The 16403-nt window shown below is 41.0% G+C and overlaps 1 protein-coding gene across 2 annotated transcripts in view; it reads left to right on the forward strand.

Annotated features, from left to right (window-relative positions):
- Nucleotides 1-16403, forward strand: part of Fmn2 (formin 2) — a 320978-nt gene that overhangs the window by 25650 nt on the left and 278925 nt on the right. For both annotated transcript variants that reach the window (XM_030255545.1, NM_019445.2), the window contains exon 2: nucleotides 9644-9810. In XM_030255545.1, coding sequence (XP_030111405.1) covers nucleotides 9644-9810 — 167 coding nt within the window. The remainder of the gene's footprint in view (nucleotides 1-9643; nucleotides 9811-16403) is intronic.

The following is a 16403-nucleotide window of genomic DNA, read 5'->3' on the forward strand; positions in this document are numbered from 1 at the left end:
CTTGCCTCAATCTTCAAACATCCCATTTGAGTTTTTTTTCCTCCTACGATGAATTTTCTGTGCCTTTGATATCCTCTAAATGTCTAAATGTCCATTATCCTACTGAGAACCACAGAATGGCATTTTTCTAGTTCTGTCACTTCTTTTGCACCTTTGGTTTGATATTTTTCTTTTCCAAATATTTTTCTTTATTCATTAGGTACATTTTTTTGCACCTCAAAATAAAATTTAATATAGGAAAAGACAGGATAAATGCTTCATTATTTTTATTATTAATTCTCTGATAATGTGGATTTGGCTCCTATCATTGTCTAACTATGATAGTTTTATTTTTCCAATCCTTTTAATATCTTCAATGTGACTTGAATATACTGAATTCAATTTTTTTTATTTCTGGAATAGAATGATACTTAATGGTTATATAACTTCCTATCATGTTAAGTGAGGGCATCTTAACAATCAACTAAAAATTGCCAGCAGAGTGACATCTGCCTGTAATTCTAGCACTTAAGGGGTTATAGCAAGAGAATAGTTTGATACCAGCTTAATTAACATACTGAGTTCCAGGCTAGTGAAGGCTTCACAGTGAGAAAGTGTCTCAGAAAAATGCAAATTGGACCCATAAAATGGCTTAGTGGGTAAAGGTGTCTGCCATCAAGCCAGACTGAATTTGATTTTTAGGGCATAGTTTATAGTAGTTGAAAACTGATTGTCCACATGCACTGTGGCAATGTACAGTTGACACACACATACATACACACACAAAAATAAATAAGTGTAATGAAATTTAAGATACCCTTTAAAACAAAATGCAAACAAGTGTCTTTTATTGTTGGACACTTTAGAATTGCCTTGTTCCTAAGGTGCCACTAATCCATACACTATTGTTTCAGAGTTTATGCTAAATGGTTTACATACATTTTCTCATCTAATACTCTTACTAAGCCTATGATAAATACATTGCTCTTAAATTAGACATTTGTAGTTGCTAAACTGACTCCTTAAATTTTCCCTGGCCATAGTATGGATGACACTCTGGATTTCAGGCTATTTTAGGTTTAGAAATACCACAAAAGGAACTTAGTAAGAGCACTGCTCACATGATTTTTTGAGTTCTCATCATCTTTTCAAGTCTCTCCTCCTATAATATACCCATCACGGTTTTCAATACCTGTCTTTGCCTTCTGTCTAGTTATTGTGATGCTTATGAATATATGTCTAGTGCAGCAGTCACTAAGTGTAACTTTAATTTTTCCAATGCCTATTTTTAATGACTGTTCTTAAATGCTTTAACCTCTCTTTTAGCCCACCACCAACCAAAGATATGGGAAAAGAAAGGATGGGGGGAAGTGAACCTGTTTAGAAAGGATCTTTAGAACAACTCCCGTCTGTGTTGTCTGGAAATCAGCAGTTCAGTTCACAGCTCAACTGTGGCAGCTATATCAGCAGTTGAGTTTGGTAGAGTCAGGATAGCAAACAAAAACCAGCAGCAGTGGCATGACCTAGGAGAGAGAGCCAGGCCTCACCCTGGGCATAAGTCAGCCAGAGGAAGAAGCAGGAATGCAAGGAGAAGTTCTCAGCTGTGCCTCTCTCAGAGAAGCAAAGATCAGTAAAGATGAGAGATCAACAAGCAGTGCACAGCTAGCTCAATAAACAAGCCTAGCCCAGCCACTTTCACTGTCATTCGAGTTCTTTTTATACTCTCTCCAAACATCATGTGTCCTCCACTCCTCCACGGGTCTTGCCTCAGCATGTGTCTTGTCTTAGCATGAGTGTCTGTCTCCCCTGATCCCACTCTACTAGTCTGAATCTGCATAAATTGCAAGAAACTGCAGCACATCACCAGAAGTGTTTTGGTTTGTTTCTCTCTATGGAGTCCCAATAAATGGAGCTCAACTATGCAACATAAGGTGGACCAATACAGGTGTGTTGTTAGCAAAGAATCCTTCATCACGTGTCCTTTCGCCTGCTTGCTTTAGCAGAACTTCCTTTCTCCTGTGTCTGCTGCAGGGAAACATTCATTCCCGAGTCTGCCTTAGTCTTTCACCTGGGTCCACTTCAATGAAACGTTCTTTCACATGTTTTCCTTAGCAAAACACCATTCAACACAACCGGCTTTTCAAAGAACCCTTAAGTTTCCACTTCAACCAAAGCTGCACAATTTCATAAAAAGAAATATGTATATTCACAGAATTAGAAGAGGGACTATGAAAGAGTCGTGTCTGTAGCATTTGTCAGAACATATAAGCATGTTAGTAGGGAATGCAGAGAAGGGAAATTGAGGGAAAGTGGCCAGCAAAGTAGAGAAAATAAAAGGGACACTCATGAGAAGCAAGTGCCTTAGGGAGCAAGTGGAAGAAATAATGTCATTTGTTGTGTTTTAGTTTGAATGTGAAATGTACACTCCTTAAGTTCATGTGCTGAAGCGGGTTGATAGTACTATTTGGGGTAATGACACAACCCATAGTAGGTGTAGTCTGGCTGGAGATGGCCTCATGGGAATGTTTTGTCTCTGGACTTTTCCTCTCTGCATTCTGCTCACTTTTAGGTGAGTTGTCTCACCATATCATTCAGCTGCCATAATCTTGTGATGAATCCCACATCTAGAGTCACCCATGAACTTTGGACTGTAACCGGGAACAAAATTTAATAAGTCTTTCATTGAAGTAGTTTCCCACAAAGGTTTGGTATAGGAATGGAAAGTCTGATTTGAAGGTACTACATTGCTTACCAGTTTCTGTTTCTTAGCACAGTTGGAAGACAAATTAAAATGTGCTGAGTCAGAAGTAAAGGGATATAGTCAATGACTATCCTGTAGTCTTATGTTTTCCAAACCTAGTTTAATAAGGATATTTAAACTCTTTAACCTCCCTTCTAGCTCACCACCCACCAGAGGTAGTGAAGAGGAAAGGTTAATAGGACAGAAAAAGACCTGTTTAGAAATAGTTCTTTGGGGTGATTCCAGTCTTTACTGTCAGGATAGCAGCAGTTCAATTCACATAAATCAGCAGTGGTAGCTTGATCCACCTGTAAACACCATTCACTAATCAGCAAAAGCAGTTCAATCCAGAAGAAACTGCAAGGCTCTGTCAGTAGGCCCAAGTGCACAGAAGTGTCAAGAAGTCACCAGAACACTACCAGAAGTTCTTGGGTGCATTTCTCTCTATGAAGTCATGGCAAACAATGATCAAAGAAGAAGGCAAGGCAAACCAATGCCACAGCATCAGCAAAGCCCAATGAAGATCAGCAGAGTGGCAAGGCAAACATAGCATTGTCCATTGTCTGTTGGGTTATGTTTATACCTTTTCCAAACATCATGTGTTGTCTCAAGCATCTGGTTTAGCAAAACATCACATGCCCTTTTTCCAGGCAGCTTCCAGCAAAACACCATATGTCTATTCTCAGCAAAATATCCTCCCGCATGTCTGCTTCAGCAAAAAATATCCTCTCATAAGGCAGTTTTCCGAAAAACATCACATGCTACAACTGAATCTCCAAAGAAACTAGACATTTTCACTTCACTGTCCATAATTCCAGGTAGTAGTTCTTTTGTATGTACTGGAAGTTCCCTGTCTCACCCTCCCCTCCACCTCCCCACCTAAAATGCAACAGTAACTGGAAATAAAGAGTGTTGTAGGTTTAGAAGATATTTATTAGGGTATTTATTTATTTATTTATTTATTTATTTATTTATTGGTTGCTTGTGGGGTCAAACATACTTGGTTAGCCATCTATCGGTGAGCTACACCTCCAGTCTGGAGTTTCTCTGGAAAATGGGAGTTAAAGGATGTACTTGTTGAATGGCAGGGCAGAAGAGGAAATGTTAAAAGGTTAAAGGAGACTAGGAAGGAATCAGAGTAGCAGGTCACCCAGTGGTGTGAGCTTTCAAAGTAGCTTATGCTTTTGAAAGATATTAAATCATTTGAAAATGTTTTTGGGGATCAAGGACAACATTGCCCACCAACGTTCTTGTCCCTAAAATATGTATGAATTGAAGTAAAATTCCTTCTTGGGAGAAGACTTCAGTAGAGGGAGTTCCTCAAGGGGCAGTCAAAATTCCACTGTTAGAACAGGTCGGGCTGCTGCTCCAGGCCTGGGTCAGCCACCTCACTCACAACACTGAATTATTACAAACAGGGATGAAATAGTTCCCAGCTGAACTGAAGTTCCCAGCCAAAAGGTACACTGTGTTAAAGTTAGACAAGGCTGACTCACTGATTATAGTGCATTCTGTGTTTAATCTAATATCCCTGTGAATATTACCAGCCCAAAGGCTAATAATGTTATCAATCAGATGTCATTATATCATGTGAGGTCTATAACAGATTCCCTTGCTTGGCTGCAACCTGCCTACCTTATTGTTCCACTAATGTATGGTTTTTTTGTTGTTGTTGTTTTTCTTTGCTTTTTGTTAGTTTGTTTTGATTGGAGTTTTTCTTTAAAAAAAAAATCTGGAGGCATTGTCTCACTGTGTGGTGTGGCCTGGAACTTGCCAATGCAGACTAGGCTGGGCTGAAACTTACAGAGTTCCACCTGCTTCTTTCTCATGAGGGCGAGGGTTAAAGGTGTATGCCATAGCCCCAAGTAATATCAATATATTTTTTAAATGCCTTGCTTTATGACTTTCTTTGTTTTGTTACTATAAAAACTTCTTGAAAATATTAACATGTTAGACACATGGTCTATGGGGTATTAAGAATCTGTTGGAACATAGTCACTCAAAACTGCCCCAGAGTAAGCTATCTCTTGTTCCCTTTGACATGAGAGCTGCAGCTTGCATGGATACATATCATAGATGGAAAATTATAGATAAAAGACTTAGGGCTGCCATCCTAGACTCAGAGTTGAGGGTTTTAGTGCCCTTTCTTGCACTCCCTTCAATTATTGGTAATAATTGGGCTCTGCTACGTTCACTCAGACACCAAGTCCTGTTTCCTGGCTTTCTGTTGTCATTGTTGCTGCACTGTGTCTGAGTCACAGAAAAGAACCATAATCATTCTTAGAGCTACTTTCAACCACTTTGTAGTCTGTCAACAATGGGTATGCTCTGATAATTAACCACATGAGATTTGGGGTGCAGTGTCCTAGTAATTCTAGTTAATTTTAGTTAGCTACAGATTATCTTCAGTTATGTAGAGAAGAAATCTTTCATTTAACTTAAAATGCATTGGGAGATCAAAGAATGTCCTAATAACTGAGAAAAGACAAAATGAACATTATTTTTTGCTTGCATTGTTGTGCTGCATTTTGAAGACAGTTTGAGACTAGTTTTGTTTAATTGACAGAAATAGGAAGAGGCATAAGAATTTATGTCTAGTGTTTTTGACATAATTTTATGTTATGGTTGAAATTTAGGATGAGACTGTAGCTCAGTGCTAAGGGGACTTCTTTACCTCCTGGGAGGCCTTTGGGTTGACTTACAAAACACACAGCAGCCAACATAAAATTGACTTCGCATATCCAGTGTATAGATTGGAGCCTAGTTTTGTAAAAATCTGAGCTAAGAGCAGATGCTATATTTTCAAAGGTGTTTTCAAACAATCCAAACAGGCAAGAATATATGACAGCAACTCATGCTGCCCCAATGCCACAGACATTGACTATTTGGTTCTTTGGAGGATGAATTGCCTGGGGCAGCCTTGTCGCTGGTCTGTCTCTTAGGACACTTCTTGGTCCCCTGATTCTTTTCAACGCTGTTGAGAGAATTCAGATGATACACACAACTAACCGTATGGAAGCCTTTAATAAAGAAGAAGGTACCACACTCTCACCACTCTCAGATGGCCAGAGAGACCATTGTGCTAATCTGCATCTTAAATAGTAGTCATATTGTTTTCTTCTTCTTTCCCTCAGGTTCTTGCTTTCTTTTAAGATAGGGTCTCACTTAGACCAGGCTGGCCTTGAACTTGCTTTGAACCAAGGACAGCCCTGATTATCTGATTCTTCTTTGGTCCCTTCAATTCTGGGATTATAGGCATGTTGCACCATGCCTCATTTTCTGTGTGCTATTTCTAATGCCCCTAAAATAGGCAGGTTTTCCCAAGGGATGGTTTCATGGCCAGGTGATTGATAGGTCAATTTGAATTGATAGTTAAGGAGAGGACAGTACCAGAAAGCCCCGGGCTAGAAAGAAAGTGATCTTATAAGGTCTAAATAGTTATCAGCTGGTGATAAACAGTACAGAATATTATGTCTAAACCCAAGCCAGAGATATTAGTAAGGCCTCATCCATTTGGCCAGCAAACAGAATCCTGCATTTTTATGTTTTTGGTTTTATAAGCTGGCAATTGGGAGAGAAAAGTCCATCTATGATGAGCTCTAAGTTCTCTACTATCTAACTAGCTACTCTAATGGGACTGGCATTTCATTTCTGCAATTCAAGTCTGGCTGCTGAAGTTGAGAGACAAAGTGTTGAGACAACAGAAGTGACTGAATTTAAAAAAGCAGGTTCCGAAAGGGGAAAGAGGTCTTCTATGAGCCAAAATTCTTGAGAGAGAAGGAATGTCCAGGAGCTGGTGTGGTCCGGAGGTCTTTCTCAGTTGGCCCCCATGTGCCTTTGTCAAACGTTATAAAGGACCTCCACCTCTACTCAGCTCCCACTTTGCAGGTTTCTTCGGATGTATTAATTTTCCAATCAACGAGTGTGCTCTGTGCTAGTCAGTGACATAATATATGCTGTTTAACCATAGAACTTTAGAAAGGAATGAGCACTTCAGTGGTGCTATGGGTTCTAAAGCAAGACCATTTAGCAGTTAATGTCTTTAGTATTAAGGGCAAGCCTCTCTTTCAAATTTAGAATACCAAGCAATAGAGAGGTGATGTCATAAAAATTATGGCAGGGTGTAAGGGCAAAAGAAAGTGTGTGTGTGTGTGTGTGTGTGTGTTTGTGTGTGCACGCACACAATTCTTTTCTATATTCTGGCTAGAATATGAATAAATATACCTTATTCAATAGCATGGTAATATTCTATACATTCTCCAAATATTTATCTTTCCTTCTCTACAAATTATCACATTTTCAAAGTGTGTGCTCTAAGGAAATGTATCACGTAAGTGAACAATTAGATATTAAAAATAATATACAACCTTTTAAGTAAAATAGTTACGCAAAAGAGTTCATAGAGGGATCTACAATGGTTTGGAAGGGCTCGTAGGGGTTCTTTAGGATGCTTCATTTTGCTTTAAAGTTGAAAGATGAACTCATGAGAGGGAGAAACATAGGAATCAAGAATAGAGGAGAGTTGTGATGTGGAAGGACTTTAGTTTGTGGATGTAGAAAAAATATTATACCGGTTTCTGAATTTCTGAGTGTTGGAATACTAGTAGTTTGTGGGACCCTAAAACTGGATCCCACAATTTTTATTTCCCAGAATTGTAGAACTTATATCGAGACCATGTACCCATTAGCCATCTAGTGAAACTGTTAACTTTTGGCTAAGATTAGAAATGAGAGATAGCCAGATGGTGGTGACGGCGCACGATTTTAATCCCAGCACTTGGGAGGCAGAGGCAGACAGATTTCTGAGTTTGAGGCCAGCCTGGTCTACAAAGTAAGTTTCAGGACAACCAGGGCTATACAGAGAAACCCTGTCTCGAAAAATAAAACCCCCCCAAACCCAAAAAACAAACAAACAAAAAAACCCAAAACAAGCAAACAAACAAAAAGAAATGAGAGATAAAGTTTCAAGATAGATTCTCAAACCATGGGAGAAAGAAGTTTTAGTTAAGTTGTAAAAGATGTGAGGGGGAGGCATGGGCAAATAAAGAGAGGGTATTCACATCTTTTATGAGTCGGGTTAGAAGTTTTCCAGGAGTTGGGGGGTTAACTCTTTTCTATCCCTTTATAATATTTTTAGTCATTGCCATGGCAGTTGTCAGCTGTCATGGCATTAGAGAGTATGACATTTAGCACACAGATGGGAGTATGAAAAGTTTGAGTTGGTCGGACCCTTAGGCTGTGATCTTCAGTCCAACCAGTTTCACATCCAACTAAGGAGGAACTTCTGGTCGACTTGTAGCCTGTCCTCAATAATATATAAGATTAGTGTAGGATTGAAATTCAACCTGCTCACCAGAAAAGTACTCTAGGTAGACACTAAAAAAATAGATTAGAGACTGGATCCTTGACTTTTATATCTGTCTGTCTTTAGAGTCAAACAGTGACCAAGTGGAGTAGGGGTGCCCAAGGGGCCCATCACTCTGTTCTTCCAAGATGATTCTAAGGCATAAAGAAGGTTGAAACATGCTGGGTGGTGGTGGCACATGCCTTTAATCCCAGCACTTGGGAGGGAGGCAGAGGCAGGCAGATTTCTGAGTTCGAGGCCAGCCTGGTCTACAAAGTGAGTTCTAGGATAGCCAGGGCTATACAGAGAAACCCTGTCTCAGAACCTCCCCCCCCCCCAAAAAAAAGAAGGTTGAAATATGCACCAGCAAGACCAAGTCTTCTAGGGTCTGTTTCCCATCAACTGCCAACAACTTTTAGGTTGTGGTGGGGGATGGAATGCCCTTCTTTTTCAGTACAGCAATCCTTTACGTAATGCCTAGAAGACACAGATTTACTCTAGTTCTCCAGATATCCGACTCTCACAGCCCTCCTGCCCCTCTTGTTTTTGGTGTTCTCCAAGACTTGCAGGGAAGAGTTATAATATAGATGCCCAGTTTATTTCCGAGCAGCCTACAGACATTTATTCTCTATGAATTCTCCTGTCATTTGTGTGTCTTGATGTCTGTGGATCCTCCGTTTCTGCTGTATCCTTCCTTAATGATTCTTCTCTGGAGAGAAAACAAAATATTTAAATTAAATGTTCAATGGGAAGCTGCTTCTTGTGTTAAAAATTATTTGGACTTTTACTTATTATTTTACGTATATGGGTATTTTGCCTGTATGGATGTTTGTCACATGTATGTGGTGCCTGCAGAGGCTGGAAGAGGATCCGCTCTAACTCGAGCCATAGATGAATGTGGGCCACCATGTAGATTTTATAGAACCAGGTCCTCTGTAAAAGGAGCAAGTTCTCTTAACGGCTGAGCCATCTCTCCAGGCCCCACACATAGCTGTTTCTATGGAGCAACTGAAAACATTTAGAACTTTTTCTTCTTCAGGGTGACTTTTCTCTCCTGGCCAGCTTTCTTGCCTGTTTTATGGCCTGATACCTTTGTCTGTGCCTCACTCTCTTCCTTTCCCCAGTGCTGGGTCTGAGAAAGTGAATGTCAGTCAGGCTCTGACATTTCTAGGCCCAAAATGGTGGTGGCAGTTTGAGTTACTGCTTCCTCAAAGAATACTCTGAAGGCAGGGGGAAACAAAAACAAAAACAAAAAAAAAACAGAAAACAAGCAAAAAGAGAAATGCTTAATTAAATCCTAAAGGGGTGGAGGTTCCTTTCAGATGGAGAATGTACAGTCAGTAATAGAGGCCATTCTTTTTTGAGGCAGGCTGTGTTTGGGACCCTGGAAGAGCATACCCTCCTGCCTTTTCCTATGTGGTGCCTGGCCTCACCCTGCAGTTTGGTTCATTGGGCTCCTTTCTCCACACAAGTAGCCTTGGAGACCGTTGCTCACTGGTGATGTTTACTGTCCTCTCGGGAGAGTGCTGAGCCAGGTGATCTGCCAACGCCCCCCTCTAATGACTGTGTTTCACATGCAGGGAGAACACTGCTGGAGAAGCTGTTTAGCCAGCAGGAGAACGGGCCTCCAGAGGAAGCAGAAAAATTTTGCTCCCGGATCATCGCCATGGGTCTTCTACTTCCTTTCAGTGACTGCTTCAGGGAACCGTGTAATCAGAACGCTGGGTCCAGTTCAGCTCCATTTGATGTAAGTAGGAGAATTCACTTCTGTCTGGAGGGTGGACTGCAGTCAGAGTAGCAGCTGGGAGGTGTGTCTGCCCAATCACCCTATAATTTAAAAACAACACGTGATGCAAGCTTCCTCCCCTGGGCCACTCGACGGAGCAGATTGTCTTTTCTATATTTTTCTTTGGACTAGGGCATTCAATGTACTTGGCAAACCTTTTTAAAACAAAACAAAGCAAAGAAACAAAAGAAACCCAGTCTCTTAGTTTTCTAGCCTGCTTTAATCAGACTAATTAAGATCATTCAGAATTTTTCTTTCTGGTAGAAACTGAACATACATAGATAAATGGTTCTCCCTGATCCATATCTCACACATCAATATTTCTATGCTGGTCACAGAGACATTCCTTCAGAAGCAGTACCAAAGGGCAAATATACTAGTCCCAGTGGGCCACAGGTTTCCATGGGCACTAGAATGCTATGTGAGTGTTTGCCCAGCTCATTTGTGCACTAAACATTGGCAAGAAGAAGCCACAGCATCTGCCCTTACCGGAGGCCCCCATTCAGCAAGGGTTAATCTTGAGGAACTCAAACGGCATGATTGTAAGGAAGGCATCATGAACATCAGCACTCCCGGACTAGCATCTTCCAACCAGAGCAGTGTTAACTTCCCCAGGTATGTGGTGCATGGCTCTGAGGATGCACCTCAAACTGAGAATTCTCATATGTGCATCTTTCATGAGAAGCGGGGAGGTCTGGGTGGATCTTGAGTGCAGAACCCAGGAACTGAGTGACTGGGGACATTGAATTCTGTTCACATGGGTAGTTACATTTTTTTTTTCAGTTTTACCAAGCATACCTCTAAAGACAGTGAATGTGAACAGAGGCTGAGGCCAAAAGCTAGTTATAGAGCCAGGAATGGTGGCTCATGGCTACATTCCCAGCTCCTGGGAGGGTGATGCAGGAGGATCAAGAGTTTCAGGTTAGCCTGAGCTACACAGTGAGGCTATCTGTGTCTCCAGAACCATGGAGACACTTCCTTCTTCCTCCTGTTTACCATTCCTAATTGGTGATCTTCCCCCCCCCCACTCCACTTAGTATGTACAAAAGAAATCTCATAAATTATTCTGAGACTTCAGTTCTGACCTGCGAGAAAAATTTCTAGATAACTCTGACTTGTGAACCTCCTTTTAAAAAATAATTTTTATCTTTTATTTATTTATTAATTTATTTATTTACACTCCAGATTTTATTCCCTTCCTGGTCCACCCTCTGACTGTTCCACATCCCATTCCTCTTCCCCACACCCCTGTCTCTACTAGGATGTCCCCACCTCCCACCCCAGCAGACCTCTAAACTCCCTGGGGCTTCCAGTCTCTTGTGGGTTAGGTGCATCTTCTCTGACTACACCCAGACCTAGCAGTCCTCTGCTGTATATGTGTTGGGAGCCTCATATCAGCTGGTGTATGCTGCCTGCTTGGTGGTCCAGTGTTTGAGAGATCTCGGGGGTCCAGGTTAATTGAGACTGCTGGTCCTCCTACAGGGTCACCCTCCTCCTCAGCTTCTTCCAGCTTTTTCCCTAATTCAACTGTAGGGTTCTCATCTTCTGTCCATTGATTAGGTGTAAATATCAGTACCTGAGTCTTTTAGCTGCTTGTTGGGTCTTGCAGAGGACAGTCTTTATAGGTCTCTTTTTGTGAGCACTCTGTACCCTCAGTATTAGTGTCAAACCTTGGGGCCTCCCCTTGAGCTGGAGCCCACTTTAGGCCTGTTGCTGGACCTTCTTTTCCTCAGGCTCCTCTCCATTTCCATCCCTGCAGTTCTTTCAGACAGGAACAATTATGGGTCAGAGTTTTGACTGTGGGATGGCAACCCCACCTCTCACTTGATGCCCTGACTTTCTGCTTGAGGTGGGCTCTACAGGCTCCCTGTCTCTACTGTAGAGCATTTTGTCCCTTTGAGTCCTGAGAGTTTCTCACCTCCCAAGTCTCTGGTACATTCTGGATGGTCCCCCCAACCTCCTACCTCCAGAGGTTGCCTGTTTCCATTCTTTCTCTGGCCCTCAGGGCTTCAGTCATTTCCCCCACCCAATTCCATATCATGTTCCCCTCTCCCCACCACTCCTCACCCCCCACTCTCATCCCATCCACTTTCCTTCCCAGGTCCCTCCCTTCCTGCTTGTGATTGCTTTCTTCTCCCATCCAAGTGGGACTGAGGCATCCTCACTTGGGCCCTTCATCTTGTTGAGCTTTTTGAGTTCTTGGGTATTCCTGGTTTCTTCTTTTTCTTTTTCTTTTTTTTCTTTCTTTTTTCTTTTTCTTTTCTTTTCTTTTTTTGGCTAATTCCACTTATTAGTGAGTATATACCATGCATGTCCTTTTGGGTCTGAGTTACCTCACTCGGGATGATATTTTCTAGTTCCATCTATTTGCCTGCAAAACTCAGAATATCCTCATTCCTAATCGCTGAGTAGTACTCCACTGTGTAAATAAACCACATTTTTTTGTAACCATTCTCCTGTCATGGAACATCTGGGTTGTTTCTAGCTTCTAGCTATCAAAAATAAGGCTACTGTGAACATAGTGAAACATGTGCCCCTGTGGGATAGTGGGGCATCTTTTGTGTATATTCCCAAGAGTGGTATTGCTGGGTCTTCAGGTAGATCTATTTCCAGTTTCCTGAGGAACCTCCAGATTGATTTCCAGAGTGGCTGTACCAGTTTGCAATTCCACCAGCAATGTAGGAATATTCCTCTTTCTCCACATCCTCGACAACATGTGATGTCACCTGAGGTTTTGATCTTAGCCATTCTGATTAGTGTACTGTGGAATCACAGGCTTATTTTGATTTGCATTTCTCTGATCACTAAGGACTTTGAACATTTCTTTACTTGTTTCTCAGCCATGCAAAATTCCTCTGTTGTGAATTCTTGATTTCATTCTATACCTCATTTTTTGATTGAGTTGTTTGGTTTTTTGGTGGTTAGCTTCTTGAATTCTTTATATATTTTGGATATTAGCCCTCTATTGGATGTGGGGTCAGTAAAGATTTTTTTTCCCTATCTGTAGGTTGCCAATTTGTCTAATTGGCTATGTCCTTTGCCTTACAAAAGCTTTCCAGTTTCATGAGGACCCATTTATCAATTCTTGATCGTAGAGTTTGAGCCATTGGAGTTCTGTTTAGGAAATTTCCCCTGTGAAACTTCTTTAAGATCTCTCTCTCTCCCTCCCTCCCTCCCTCTCTCTCTCCCTCCCCCTCCCTCCCCCTCCCTCCCTCTCCTCCTTCCTTCTTTCCTTCCTTCCTTCCTTCCTTCCTTCCTTCCTTCCTTCCTTCCTTCCTTCCTCCCTCCCTCCCTTCCTCCCTTTCCCTCTCCTCCTTCCTTCTTTCCTTCCTTCCTTCCTCTCTCTCTCTCTCTCTCTCTCTCTCTCTCTCTTTCTTTCTTTCAAATGTTATTGAATGATATAGCAGCTAGTCACTGATAGATAGATCTTTTTCTCCTGAAGAAAGAATGAGACAATTATAAAAGTTTCCACTCTTCTCTGTGGGAGCTGATTCTGGAGACAGATCTGGGGTCCTACAGTGTGTTCTAGTGCAGAGCTACATTCTGGTAGCTATCAATACAGAATTTGGAGATATGGCAAACACAATAAAGGTAGAGGGAAACACTAGCTGTGTCTATATATTGCATGCTATTATCTAATTATAACAGCCTTTGCCATCTTCATCAAAGCAGCTGTGATTATTTACAAGGTAATCTCAAAATCTAGCCTGTTGATGCTAACTCACAGAAGAAGGAAGTCATGGTGGGGTCATTCAGATTCCAACTACTCTTCTTAGCTGTATGTAACTCTGTCCAAGCTTCAGGTGGTCTTGTAGTCTTGGAAGGTGATAGATAATATGATGTGTGTGCAATATTAACTAAAGGGGCAGGGAACTTTGTCTCTGCAGTTATAGGGACGCTGTCATCCAGGCTGTAGTGAGCCTTTCCATTGATGTAGCTGTCCAGGTAGTTCACCCCACTGTGTCATCCCTCCTCCTTGCCATATAAGCAAGCATGATAAGTCCATTGGATTGACATGCTGGACTCCCATGGAATTGTTTTTGAATGTCATTGTTGTCCTAGCTGGGATGAGTAGCCATGCAAGTGAGTTCCTTCATATTATCCCAGGAGAAGTTCACATGACTGTCTAGCACTTGCTTTTTTATGAAAACTATTATCGAATTAACTGATTTTTTTCTCAATAAAGCTCAGAACTAAAAAGTCTTTTCACTTAGTAAATATGAAACTAGAATAAACTGAAAAGAACAGGATAATTTTATTCCTCTACTTATGTTTTTTTTTTAATTATTAATTTATTATTGTGATGCTGGAGGATGAGCTCAGGCCCCCAAACATGCTAGGAAAGGGTTCTACCAACGAGCCTGTCTCTTTCTCTTTTTAATTAACCTGGTTATTTCTCATGTGTCTTCTCAGGTGTCGTCTTACTCCACCCTAGTGATAAAGAGTCTAGAAACACTTCTTTAGCCATGCTATCTTGGAAGATGGTTAAGTGTCACGTAGAATTAAAACACACACACACACACAGACACACACACACACACACACACAGACACACACACACAATAGGGATTTCATTCCCCAGCTAGAAGTTTCCTCCTTGCCGTATTCCATGGCTGTGTACTACCTCTCTAGTGCCTCTACCAACTGAACATAAAACAGAGGCAATTAAAGGTACTCTCATGGGAAGTGTTGTTCCATACTCTAAAATACCAGATCATAAACAGTACCAGGGCTTATTGAATACAGAGATAAGGGTTTCTTTTCCCTCAAACTACAGAGAACAAAAACATACTGGAGGTGTGAAAGACTGGGGGATGGGAATGAATGTGTTCAGATCTCCAGGGAGAGACTTTTCTCATCATTGTTCTCTCTGCTGACTTCCATAAAAGAGTTGCTGTGCGAATTTCCAACCATCAATTCCCCCAGGGATAGTTCTTCACATGATGGAGCCCAGGAGGATTCAGTTTGTGGCCAGCACTCTTTCTGTCCCCTGATTTTGTGACAGCATCCTGCCTGTCTCTATGTATATATGTCAATAAAAAATCTACAGTTTTGATATGAGGGATCTTACTAATATATACATTTCCCTACTTCAGCTAAAGTTTTCAGATGTATCTTGTATCTTCTTAGGGCTTACCAATTTGATTCCTCCTGCTTTAGAAAATATAAAAGAACATTATATTTCTCCTCACATTACTTGATAAAGAGTTTATGAAATTTAAAGAACACATGTACTTTCGAGTGTTCATGTTAACTCTTCCACAAATGCTAAGGAAACCTATCCTGTACACCAGGTGTCAATAAAACTCACTATAAAATAATTCAAATAGAAAGGAATGCTTTATTAAAATAACAATCAAAAAGGAGGGGGTATCTATCAGTATAGGTCAATGGTCTGGGTGGTGTTTTAGTGAGTATGTTCCCTTAGTTTCATATACTGAATGCTTGATTCCCAGAGAGAGGCTGTTTGAGAATGATAAGAAGGTATGGGACACTTGGGGGTGTGCTTTCAGGTTTTAAAAACCCAGGCTGTTCCCAATAAGTTCTGTCTCTGTCTCTGACTCTGTCTCTGTCTCTGTCTCTGTCTCTGTCTCTGTCTCTGTCTCTGTCTCTATCTCTGTGTTTGTGTGCATGCCTCTCTGCCCTCTCTCTCCCTCTCTCTATTTCTCTCTGACTCATAGTTGCTTTCTCAACATGCAAGCCCTCCACTACTGCTCCAGCACCATATTTGCTTGGCCTGCTACCCCATTTCCTGCTGATCTGATCATGGACTTACTCTCTGAAACTATAAACAAACCCTCAATTAAATGTTTTCTCTTATAAGTTGCCTTGCTCATAGAGTCTTTATGGTCACAGAAAGTAATTAAGGCATTTTGTAATTCTGGCACTTTAGAGACTGCCATAGGGGATGCATGAGTTTACGGCCAGTGTGGGCTATAGTAAGACTATGTCTTAAGATTAAATAAATAGAGGTTGGAGAGATGACTTGGTGGTTAAGAACACTGACTGCTATTCTAGAGTTCCTAAGTTCAATTCCCAGCAACCACATGGTGGCTCACATCCATCTGTAATGCGACGTGATGCCTTCTTCCGGTGTGTCTAAAGACAACAACAGTGAGCCTACATATTAAACAAACAAACAAACAAACAAACAAATAGAATTATGAAGGAAAGAAAGCAAAGTGTACAAGTTAGGAAGAGCTGGCCTTTGGTACAAAATGATTATGCACTCAAAAAGAACGAAAACAAGGGTGTAATAGACAAAGAGACCTCCTAGTTTCCCACTCGTGTCTACTTATGTAAGTGATATGTACCCGTGTGCTTGGACATGAGTACAGTTTGATCAGTTTTCTTTACATGAAGGAATTTAGCCATGCTCATTCCTGTTTAGTTGATATTTACAATTAACAAAAGGTCATGGTTCATTGATAAGGTCCTGGAGACAAAGTAAAACTTTCCAGAGCATAGAAGGTTATTTATCAGACTATAATTGTGATTGGGAAGTTTTATATCATTTCATTGAAAGGATTTTCTCTGTTTCTTTCCTTTTCTTT

This window comes from Mus musculus, chromosome 1, assembly GCF_000001635.26.
Source record: "Mus musculus strain C57BL/6J chromosome 1, GRCm38.p6 C57BL/6J".
NCBI classification, from domain to species: Eukaryota; Metazoa; Chordata; class Mammalia; order Rodentia; family Muridae; genus Mus; species Mus musculus.